The 12,837-nt window shown below is 29.0% G+C and overlaps 1 protein-coding gene and 1 pseudogene across 1 annotated transcript in view; both read left to right on the top strand.

Annotated features, from left to right (window-relative positions):
- Positions 1-12,837, top strand: part of LOC111618620 (Golgi-associated PDZ and coiled-coil motif-containing protein-like) — a 53,427-nt gene that overhangs the window by 30,660 nt on the left and 9,930 nt on the right. Inside the window, exons 3-6 of the mRNA XM_023360175.1 lie at positions 691-866; positions 5,655-5,820; positions 11,136-11,231; positions 11,307-11,471. Of these exons, the coding sequence (XP_023215943.1) occupies positions 691-866; positions 5,655-5,820; positions 11,136-11,231; positions 11,307-11,471 (603 nt within the window). The remainder of the gene's footprint in view (positions 1-690; positions 867-5,654; positions 5,821-11,135; positions 11,232-11,306; positions 11,472-12,837) is intronic.
- On the top strand, positions 7,442-11,098 carry LOC111618621 (annotated as a pseudogene).

Here is a 12,837-nt window from a genome sequence, read left to right as displayed (position 1 = left end):
TCTAGATTTTGGTTAATGTAAATCCTCCCAAACTTATTTTAAATATTTTACACATATATGGGATGCATAAAAAATGTTAATACAGTATAGCATTGATTATCCGACCCCTGATTAACCGTCACATTCGTTAACTGACCATTCTAGTCGGCAAATTTCAAATGTTCGCTAGTGATGTGGCGCTAAAATATTTGGCTATGTCTTGGCTACTTTAATATTATTTTTGTTAAATTTTTGCGTATTTTAGCTGGCAACACTGGCTTGACCATGAAAGGGAGACCAGTATTTAAACGAGACTTAATTTTCTAATTATGAGTGGTTGTTTGTTTTGTGAGCAATAAAATAATTCAAAAATAATTTTTAACAATACAATAGCGACAATTATTACTTTAAAAAAATTTTGTTAGGCTTAACATCGATGAAAATTCAACACAAAGTAGGTTAATAGCGATATACTAATTACATGGGATATACTAATATACTATACTACTAATAATAATTTTTTTTTTTTTTGAAGCATACTACAAATTATTCTAAGAAATTATCTTATGTAAATGAAAGAAATTTATCTGTACTGTAAACTTTTGTTGAAAATTAAACATAATTTCATAAAATTATTTTTGTTTTGTGACAGTATTTAACATTTATATATAAATTATTTTTTAGATAAATTGTAAGTTTTTTCATTTTCAGGAAAATGAAATGGAACAATATCGTAAAAATTCGCAAAGGGAAGCATTGTTAGAAGCTGAAGTAATTCAACTTAGGAAAGAAAATAAAGAATTAAGAAGTTATATTTATTCTTTACAAAATGAATTATATGGTGCTCGTCTTGCTGCTAAATATCTTGATAAAGAATTAGCTGGGAGGTAAAAAATTAAATTTTAAATGATATATAATTGTGACTGAAATTTAATTACAAAAACATTTAAATCTTAAAAGTCCAGCAGTCACAAACTGACAATAAGATCAAAAACATTAATTTTTAGGATTTGAAGGATCTGAAGATGTTTTTAGTCTTACTGAAAAACACCTTCAGATCCTTATTACAACTTACAAAGGAACAGAAAAATAGAACAATATAAACTAAAATACAGGTGGAATATTACAAATTTTTAAATATTAATGTTCAGAGAAGACTTGGAAAGAAATATATATTCAAAATATCAAACAACTTGAACATTGAAGGATGCATATTCAAAACATCAGTAAAATAATAATTATAGTTACAGATGCAATAATTAGTTTGCGATTACTGGATTTTTGGGGGTTTTTTTGTTATTTGATAGATGAATATTCAGTTATTGGTAAGAATAAAGCTACTTCATAAACATATTTAAAATAATTTATTTGCTAAATGTATTAAACTATATAAAATATATTGAAAATTATTAAATAAATAGAATTATATTAGTCCCATTTTCTTAAAATAAGAAATATTTCCATTAAATTGTTGTTATTTCTGCTGTAGATACAGGGTGTCCCATAAGTCTGGCCTCTTGGGGTTGTGTTAATGTTTATTTTTTACAGGTGAAACATGGTGCTGATAGTGGTTTGTAGTCAGTGTAAAATTGCAGAAATGTTTAACAGGCAGTATCTAGATTCCCACCAATTACATACAGTGGTCTAGATCAGTGGTGTGCAAACTATTTTCATTTCTGACCCCCCCATTTTGTGTAAAATTTTATCACAACTCCTGGATAGCCAGTAGACATTTTTTTATCGTCAACGTAGTTAAAGTGAAATTCTTTCTGGGATTTGTGCTTATGTTTCTGCCTTATTAGGGGTCTGAATAAAACATAAAACATATAATTTTATGAAACAATAGTTTTATTTAGGCATGTGGATATGAATATTTATTTAATGAAAAATATTTTTGAAAAAACTTTTACATCATAAGAATTAAATGTGAGGTATGTGTTTGCAAAGAGCTCATGATTGCTTCTATGTTTGGATTTGTATTGGAAATCACAAGAGTTAAGTCATCCTCTGTCTGTGTACCTAATACAGACAATTGTTTTTATTAAAAAACTAGCTGCAAGGACCCGCTTCGCTGGGTTTTTATTTGTAGGCAAAAAGTAACGATAGTGAAGATTAAGATAATTACATTATAGCCAATCTTACCCGTTTTCACAGAATGTAAGAATTAGGTCCCCCGTTTCCAGAATAATTAGAGACCTGATCCCGATTCTATTTCTGAATGTCTCCTGTTCACGTCCAGTCAAACGAACTATTTTCAATGTTTCTGAAACGTTTACAATCGTTCTATAATCGAACCAATATTCGAATTTTATGTTCGAATTCAAATTCGAATATTGTTTGAATTTGAATTCGAACATTGTTTGAATTAAATTCAAACAAATTTGAACATAACATTCGAAATAGAAAACCACTTTCAGCCCCATATCTCCCGCACCCTTATAGCTATTGAGACGCAACCACCATAGTGCACGAATGGAGACTTGGGGCTACTACCACATACAAACACCATTCACGTGTGATGTGTAGTTTTGGCGGAAAAGTGAAATATAGGGACATACACATCCGTTTTTATATAGATATAGATATAGTTCTATTTTTATAAATAATATAATTTCATTTCACTATTTTACTGGTACCTGATACTTGTTGAAGGAAAGACTTATATTTTTTGTCAAATAAATTTCTTTGAATTTGACGATCCCGAACAATTTTCTTATGACCCCCAAAGGGGTCATGACCCATGGTTTACACACCACTAGTCTAGATGAAGCCTTTTGAACTCTTTGGCAGCTTCATGCTGACTCCTGATCATCAAAATAGCTTGAATCTGTCCCTTTGTACTCAGTTTTGTGCTTTACTTGTAAAAAAGTAAATAAACATAACATGTGTCTGACTGTACAGGACTTATGTTACTGTTTCTTTTTTTAAACCCTGTTTATTATCTGAGGTGAGATTTTTAAGAATTTGCAAGTGAAAGTTACATTTCAAATGATTATATAAACATTATTTAATAATTATCAAATATTAAAAGAAATATTTGGTCATGAAGTTAAAAAGTAAGAATTTAATTTTTGATTGTATATTAATTTTTTGTATAAAATTTCCTAATGTTGATAGTTAAATTTGAAGTAATCAAATTATTGAATAAATTCAATAGAAGTTTTAGTGAAATGAATAAAGAATTTATCAGATAATCTAACATATATTTACATAACTCTATGAAGTAACTGTGACAATTAAAATTACACCCTGTTTTCTGGAAGGGAATAAAAGTGGTTCTGATCTGTTATCACAAGTCAATAACTTCATTTATTTTTACAGAATTCAAGCAAAACTACGACAAACTGTATTTTTCATATCATGCTGAAAATAGTGTCAGATCATTCTGCCACTACCTGTGAGAAGGTCAGCTTTAGGAGAGAATTTATCAAAAAAATGTCTGGTTAAAAAATTTTTTTTAAAGTTTTGTTTTTGCAAATTAATAGTAAACTTGTAAATTGTATATATTAGTATAAAAGAAGAGAATTTCTACAAAAATTGACGACTGTAGTTATATAATAATCCAAAACTAGAGTATAGATCAGGATGTCCAACTCGCGGCCCACTTAATATTTTTATGCGGTTCACTGCACCCTAAATTTTTAGGTACATTTTCATTTATGTTGGTAAAGTATGTCGTAAAAATTATTCTCGTTTCACTGGATACACTTTGATGTGATAATGACAAAATTGGTGACACAATTTGTAACTGACTGTGACCAATCAAAATAGTTGGTGGCATGATCTGTCATTTTGATTGTTTCAGTTTCAAAGATTTTTGTAATGAAGTGATGTTGTTAGTGATAAAGAAATGTGTACTTTTCACCAGGAGGATGAAAAAGACACATAATTCTTCTGTTCAAAAAAGTGCCATTTTTAGTGACTCGAGGCTAAGCTTAATGTTAAAGTGGAAGGGGCTAATTTATTATTTAAAGAAATAAAGAATAAATTAGTCCCTTCCACTGGGCATTCTTTCTAATTACAGGTATATAATACAGGTTTAGGTAAATATTTTCAACCGCCAATTATATTCATAATTATTTCATCAACTTTAAATTTATATTTTCACTAACCCAGCATTTGGTCACGGCATCTAATACTGAGAAAAGAAAAATAACAGAAGAAAAAAATTCAATTCATTATTTTTGGCCAGAAAAATATTTTGTAATCAAAATATGCAATAATACAATACTATCTGTCTTTATTTGTCATGATAAAATTGCCATGGGAAATTGTGCATTTTCAGAATTTATTAAAAATAAAAGAAGAATTTCCTGTGAACTTTGAAAAATATAGTAAATTATGTGCAGTTTTGTTAAAAAATAGACCCAACCAGATTTTCTGACTTCAGAAAAATAGAAACTGAATTAAAATTGTATAATGATCTGTTTTCATTTAATTATGTGGAAACACCAGTCGAATACCAGCTAGAAGTCATTGAACTTCAAAGCAGGGAATCTTTGAAAACTTATCATAGAGAACATTTCTTTCTTGAATTTTATAAAGTAGCTCATTTTTTCAATGAATTTGATGAAATTGTCAATTTATGTAGAAAACTGTTGTGCATATGGGGGGTAGTACATATTGTTGTAAACAATTCTTTACATGCATGAAAAACATTAAAACTGCTGAAAGAAATAGGTTGAGTGATTCCCATTTAACTAACATTCTTACAATTAAAGCTAGTACCATAAAAACAGATATTGACAATATTATAAAAAGAAAGCAATGTAAAAAATTGCATTGAATTTTTGTTTATTTCATGTGAGTAAAATTTCTTTTTTAATGCCAATAATACAGTATTTTTTGTAATTATATATCTGTTGTTAAAATTTGATATTCACATTTTGAACTTTTAAAAAGTGCATATTTATATAAAGTACCTTTGTGGCCTACTGAATATATGTAAATTTCTAATTTGGCCCATTAGGAAAAAGGTTGGACAACCCTGGTATAGATTGATTCATCCCATCTTTTGATTTCACTTCTGTCCACCTTTATTTCAATGAGTTTTACCATTTGTGTGTTTATGTTCTGGAACCAAATTTAAGCTTAAATTTCCAGATTGTTCTTAGGCTGATTTGAAGTTAAAATTTAAGTAAAAAAATCAGAATTTCATCTGAAGATAGATGGGTAAGCTTTGTTTTTGTGTAAAGATTAATAATTAGAAATTATCTTTGAATTTAACAAAATAATTTAGAAAAGTTTTTAAAGAAAAGATCAATTCAAATGAGATTCAAATTTTGAGTCCATAATAATATAGCTTAAAAATAATTTAGACAGTTTGAGTTTGACTAATGATTTAAGTTTTGGTTTTATATACGTGTATTCATGAAACTTCTATGGAAGATCATTCTTGTATAGTTTTATAATCAATAAAATTTTGTTTTGTTATTATTGGATGTATTTTGCATTCATTTTACATTACACTCAGTAATCTAACCATAACAAAAATTTACCCAATTGGGCCCTATTATTAGTTCTCTGGGCAATTTACAGACTATTTTGGTTATATCTTGTCTTTGAGAAACAAAAATTAGATTAATTAATAGAAATTATTTCTGCAAATTATAATTTAAGTATATTTTTTAAATGTTGATTGAAAAATATATAAATTATATATAAATTTTTAATAGAATACAGCAGATTCAATTATTAGGAAGGGATTTAAGAGGAAATGATCATGTTCATTTATGGAATCAACTTGAAGCAGAAATTCATCTACATAGACATAAAACAGTAATTAAGGCGTGCAGAGGACATAAAGATATAAATAAAAAATTACCTTATCCACCTGGTCATGTAAGTTTAACAATATCTTTTAAAATTGAAATTTAAATTTTTATACTGATTTTGCATATTATTTTTACATATAAATATCAAAACATCATCCACACATTTTCAGCAGAAAATTTATCAATTGGACTAATGTTTTCAGTTTATTTTATAAAGTGAAATATCATATAATGAGTTAATGTTCCAATTTTGAATGTTATAAGTTTGCAGTTACATGCAGGTTTATAAAATAAACCAAAAACATTCAAAAATATCAAATTAATAAATTTTCTGTTGGAAATGTGTGGCTGGTGTTTTGATATTTATGTTAATTAGTTCCAGCTTCATTCATGTGTTTTAATTTTGTAATTATAATAATCCATACATTTTATGCTTAGTTAATTTATGAACTATAGTGAAACCCTTTTAACTTTACCATCAAAAGTTATCATAAAAAAGTTGTCTTGACTGATGAAACTGTCCAAAACTGTTGTATTCTTAGCTGAGATTGTTTAATCAGGGATTTTTGGACAATATTTCTTCAGAGTTGACTATGAGAAAGCAGTGACTAAGGAATCATATGAAGATGATATATCAACCTCTCCTCAAAAATAGCAACTTTAGGCTTAGCAACAAAAAATTTTAATGGAATTTCTAAAAAAAAAAAAATATTTTCCCAATCCTCTCACTAATTATGATAGTTTTTAAAAACTTGTGTTTATTTTACAAATGTTATTACATTATCATGTCAACTTGAAATAACTTGCTATTGGCATTTGTTTTAGACTTTTCAGATGTTTGACCATTACCATGTTTTCATGTTGTATCAATGAATGATTGCCAAGTTTTCTGGCAAATGATTTTTTCTGGGCAATGTCTGAATGTGCTTCTTTCAGTTTAATTGATTCACTGGTAATAGAACATTCTTGATCAAACATCATTACTATACCCGATACGTTTAATGCTATACACTAACCAAAGCCAAATATTATCGGGTTAGAAATGGCTATAATACTAATAATTTAAAAGATAATTTGGCATTAGAGTTAGGCGTTATGCACCATCTCTTGATAAATTTAATATTCTTTTCTTCCTGTAATTATAAAATTATTTAATTAAATTTAACAAGGGATTGCACCTAATACCTAACTTTAATGCCAAATTGTCTTTTAAATTATTACAGTAGAGCATCGATTATACGACCTCCGATCAACCATCACATCGGTTAACTGACCACATTCTAGTCAGCAAATTCAAATGTCTGCTAGTAATGTGGCACTACAATATTTGGCTATGTCTTGGCTACTTTAATATTATTTTTGTTAAATTGTTGCTTGTTTTAGCTGGAAACACTGGCTCGACCATGAACAAGAGGCTAGTATTTAAACAAGGCTTAATTTTCTTTTTAATTATGAGTGGTCATTTGTTTTGTGAGCAATAAAATAATTTAAAAATAATTTTTAATGATACAATAGCAACAATTATTATTTTAAAAAAAATTTTTTGTTAGGCTTAACATCGATGAAAATTCAACTCGAAGTAGGTTAATAGCGATATACTAATTACATGGGATATATTAATATACTATACTAATAATGTATTTTTTCATACTTTTCAGTTATCCGATCAACCCCAGTCCCCAATTGAGTCGGATAATCGATGCTCTACTGTAGTATTATAGCTGTTTCTAGCCCAATAATATTCAGCTTTGTTTGTTGTATAGAACATTCTTGATTATCACCTCAGATTTTTTTTTTTTTTTTGTTTTCAGTTTGGTGTCACTTTCAGCCACAATATCATTTTCTTCATCATTTTCATTGAAGTGCTCAAATTTTTTATCAATTTCTTTCATGTTCTTGTATATGACAAGTTCATATTTTGTGACAATGGAAAAGAGAAGAGAAAAAGATAATAAATAGGTTTAGCATACAACACTTTGCACATTATGAGTGATATACTTCTGTTCTCTTTTGTTTAGAAAGTAAAGTTGATAGAAGTTCTATTCTACTTTTTTCTCTGTTGGTAGGTAGCCCACAATCCTTTGTGTTCTTCAATGTAGAGACCAATAAAATTGAGATGATTAGAATTAAAGCAGAAATATTTTCAATGAATCAATTTATCATTTATATATTTTAAGTTAAACATAATTTTTCCATTACAGATAAATGTTGGCACTTTGAGTGCCACCATCTATCTGTAACGGAAAAATTTAAAACTTGTGGGTTTGAAAGTATCCCTGTAATGGTTTTTCCTTTGTTCTTGTGTAATGGTCCCATGTTCTGCAGTGTATTTGGTGTTTTTGTAGTCCACATTAAACTTTTATTTGCAAATTGCAATTGTGTATTCTTGATACAGTCCACTAAAGATTGAAAAACATCTGATCTGTTAAGGCATATTGTGAAGAAGGAAAAATAAACAACTTCACAAACAAATGAAATTTAGTTCAAACTTCATTAAGTCATCTATACAAGGTAGGAGGAATTCATCTATCCATTATATGTTACAGACAGTTTTAAAATGGATCAACTCAAGAAATTAAAGAAAAAATGCTCTTTGGTGAGATCTAGTGTAATGAAATTAATTACTAAAGTCAATAATCTAGTAGAAAGCAACAATAAAGAGACAAACTCTTTTAGAAATATTGGATCAGTTGAGTCAAAAGGAAGAGTCATTGAGAACCTTAAATGGGGAAATTGAGGGTTTCATTACTAACCCAACTGATTTTGACAGTGAGATAGTCAATAGTGAAGAATGTGAGGACAAAATTATAAGCTGTAAATTTAAGATCCAGTCTCATATTAAATGATTAGAAGCAGATACATTCATGGGGAATGGTGGCTGAAGGCCCAGTAGCTTGAAATGCTCCTCTAATGTTAAATTACTGAATATTCCCAACTGAAATTCTCTGGAAGATATGAAGAACGGAGTAACTTTAAAATGCAATTTAATAACATCATTTCATCAAACAAGCAATTATTGGCAGAACAAAAATTACATTATTTGAAGGCTGCTCTAATAGGAGAAGTTAAGGGTTTAGAAATGCTAAATGATTCATTTGCCTCATTGTTCCAAGTGCTAGAAGAAAGATATGAAAACAAAAAATTAATAGTAAAAATCCATTTTAATGTTAAATGAAATTCTGGACCCTGTAAAACTAGCTTATAACTCAACAAAGGGTTTCATGAGTTTAATTGATAGTGTCAATAGGAATATTCAAGCTCTAAGAGTCCTGGGATGTGAAAGAAATGAGCTTTCTGATATCTTAATTTTAAACATTGTACTTCAGAAACTGGATAAGGAGACTTTAAAACATTATGAGTTCAGTATCAGTTTGAATGATGTTCCTAAGTTAGATAATTCCATTTTTGAAAAAGTGTTCTCAAATTTTAGAATATATTAATAAGGCCAGGTTCATGAAACCAAGGTGTAATCAAGATAAAATTAAACCAAAAAAACTTGTTTGTGAAATGTAACAATTCTATGTCTTGTTGCATTTATGTAAACAGAATCATCCTATTTATAATTGTGATTCCCTTTTATGATGGAAACCTCTCAAAGAAATGATGTTGTGGCTGAAACAACCTCTGTTTCAATTGCTTACGTAATTGGCATAAGCTATCCAATTGCAACTCCAAGAGCTCCTGTAATATATGCCAAAAGAGACATAATACATCATTGCATCGAGATAAAGAAACTGTGACTGGTTCAAATGTGCCAGTGGTCGACAGCAGACTGACTCCAATCAAGCAGGATCTTAATCCTGACACAATAGTTTTGTGAAGGTATACCTCACTCACTGTTATGCATTGTTAAGGGAAATAAGACTGTAATTCTCTCAACAGCCATGGTTTGGTTTTAAATCATACCACTAGAACTAGTATTCAAGCATTCAGTTAATTCCTCTGAAAGTGATAGTTTGAGTGTGATGTCTCACTCTTCTGTCCTCAAGACTGACCGATTTCTGTCACATGTCAGAAATGTGATGTGATTTTTCCAATAATTCTATTGGATAGAATTCAGCATAAAAGGTGAGAGGTCACCTTTCAACTTGCTCTTGTTTTGATGCTCTTGCTTGGTGCTCAATGCTTTAGCCAATGCTCTTATACCTCTCCCAGTTCACCACCTCTGCTCATCCCTAGGACACTCAACTCTCCATGACAAACATGGAAATATACTAGGTTTATAATTATTTTATGTAAACTCTCTCTTGTCAGGATAGACTTAGTGAGTTAGAACTAAATATTTTCACATACTTGATTGTTGAACTTAACCCTTTTGTTTTATTGTATTTTTATTATCGTGTTTTATTGTTTTGTTTTCATATAAAATAGTTATAAATTTACCAAATAAATATATAGTTGTATGCTTATTCATTGTTTAGTGGATTTAATGCCTAACTCCATCATCAGCCCATGTATTTTAAATAATTCACGAAATTAATGCAATAGAGATTAATTGAAAGTTGAGATGCAATAGAAATTATCTCAACTGGTGTCAGGACAGACAGGAATGATTTCACAAATCTTTCTTTTATTTTATCTTAACATTTCCATCTTGTATGTGGAACAGGATTTCACATACTTGATTGTTGAACTTAACCCTTTTGTTTTATTGTATTTTTATTATCGTAGAATCCCAGAATCCCTACATTTCACACTCATAGTTGATAACCTGGATCCTCACTTTAAAAGCATGCTAATTGTTGTCAGATTGAGAACAACCTGATAAGCTGCAACAACTCAGTCAGCAAACTTCCTTTGGTCATCTCAGTTTCCAAGAAAGCATTAATTTTCAGAACATATATTTCATAAATTAATGCTAGAGGCAATCTCCAATCCTCTGATTCATTTTAAAATTATGCTAATCACTGATTCTGATAATCTCCATCTGATATCTTTTATCATGCATTATACAGTATATATATAGTCCATGATATTAGCTTGTCATAAGAAATCAGCAGTTCCCAGAAAAGCAATTTTTTCAATGAACATTTATTTCCTTTAAGAGTAAAAGGTCATCTTAAAGGAAATAAATGTTCCATAAATCACTGGTCTCTTCTTTTCTATTCTCTTCTGGTGTTCAAATATCTAGATAAATGAAACAGCTGACAAACCTTTCTACTAAAATTTATTTATCAGAGAAGAATAGAAGAAAGATCACTACCAAATATAAGTCTATATATAGAAGGCAGTTTACACTTAGTTAGTTAATTACAATAAGTGATACTTGCTTTAAAAGGATGGTTAGGAGGAGGTTTCATTATATAATCTTGGATATATAGATTTTACACACCTTTATTATTTCAACATTATTAAGAAATATGTTTATTGTGTTAAATAAAGGATATCCAAAGCTTAAAAAGGAAGCAAGGAATTGGTGATAGACGAGTAGTTCATTTTACTAAAGGAGAAAATGAAGGTTTAGGAATCTCTATCACTGTAAGTAAATAAAGAGGCATCTTGAAAATTGAAATATTTTTAGCTTTATATAAACATATAAATGCTGATTTTTAGGGTGGAAAAGAGCATGGAGTGCCAATTCTTATTTCTGATATACATCCTGGTCTTCCAGTAGCACAAAATGGTGGACTTTTTGTTGGAGATGCAATTCTGACAGTAAATGGAATTGATCTTAGGAATGCTAAGCATTCTGAAGCTGTGAAAATTCTTTCTAGTCAGGTTTGTTTAAAAAAGTATTTTAAATTAGAAAAAATTTATCATTGAACAAGAATAAAATTTCATTAACAAAAAGGAAAATTTGCTATTTTCCTTTCTTTAATAAATCAATTTTGGTGCTATTGAATTCAAAGTTCTGTTAAATAACGTTAAATTGCTTCTCTTCTTTAATTTAAATACTTATAGTTTTAGTAATAATAAATTTCAACATTACTTATTTATCAACACATCACTCATCTATATAAGAGTTTATAAGTAATTGTTTGCATTTTTTTTTTTTTTGCATTATTTTTTTTCTTATCAGAAAAAGATTAACATAGTACAGATTAGCATGAGACTGAATGACTGAGGTGGTTAAGACATCAGCCTAATGATCTGTGAGATCCAAGATCAAATTCAAGCATCTTGAATTCGATCTTGAAAATTGAAATATAGTTATAAACTTTTTATGAGCAGTCTGAATATGTTGGGTCCTGTCCCATTATGGACCTGGATGAATCTGCAATGGGTATAGTAAAAAGATTCTCTTAGTGCCCACAGGGCAGAAACAATTTTAAAAAAAGTAAAAGTAAGAGTAGAAATTATAATTTGATTTTTAGTATTGGCAGGACCTACTGCTCTGAAGGATCTGAGATTGAATCTAGTTGGGTTGAAAAACCCAGGAATTTTTGAAAGTGATCTGTTCTAGATATCAAGACCCATCACTCACCATTCAGCTGCTCCATTGTAAGCTTGGCTGAACTCATGTTGGACCTGAAAACAAGTTCCCACATAAAAAAAAAAACGATTTTTAATATTTGAAGAAAAATTCATGGGCGTTTCAGCTTTACTAAGCTTTTAAGTTTTAAGTTTATTAAGTTTATTATATGTTATATATATTGAAATTACTTTAAACTGAGCAGTTTTATTATACTTATTTGCTAAGTATTAGTTACAAGTTACTTTTTTAAATTTAACTTCATACACTAAAAATAGACCATTTAAAGAACAACAGTAGAGCATCAATTATCTGAAAGAATTCCAGTCAGCAAATTTAAATTTTCGCCAGTGCTGTGGCACTGCAATCTTTGGCTATGTCTTGGGCTACTCAAATATTTTATGTTTTTGATACTAAATTAACTTCTGAAGTATAATTTTTTATTGTTTTTATATTTTTCAATATATTTATTTTGTTTGTACAAAATAAAGAAAAAATTTTTAACGATACAATAGTCACGGTTATTATTTTAAAAAGTTTACGTTAGGCTTAACATCGACGAAAATTCAACAGGAAGCGACACACAACGGAGAGAAATTTCAACACGGGATAAATTAATATATTTTTTCGTACATAATTGGTTATCCGAAAAATAAGTTATCCGAACAACCC

Source organism: Centruroides sculpturatus, unplaced genomic scaffold, assembly GCF_000671375.1.
Source record: "Centruroides sculpturatus isolate CEXI.00-Female unplaced genomic scaffold, Cexi_2.0 scaffold94, whole genome shotgun sequence".
In the NCBI taxonomy this organism is placed as follows: Eukaryota; Metazoa; Arthropoda; class Arachnida; order Scorpiones; family Buthidae; genus Centruroides; species Centruroides sculpturatus.
This window is presented reverse-complemented; position numbering and strand designations above follow the sequence as displayed.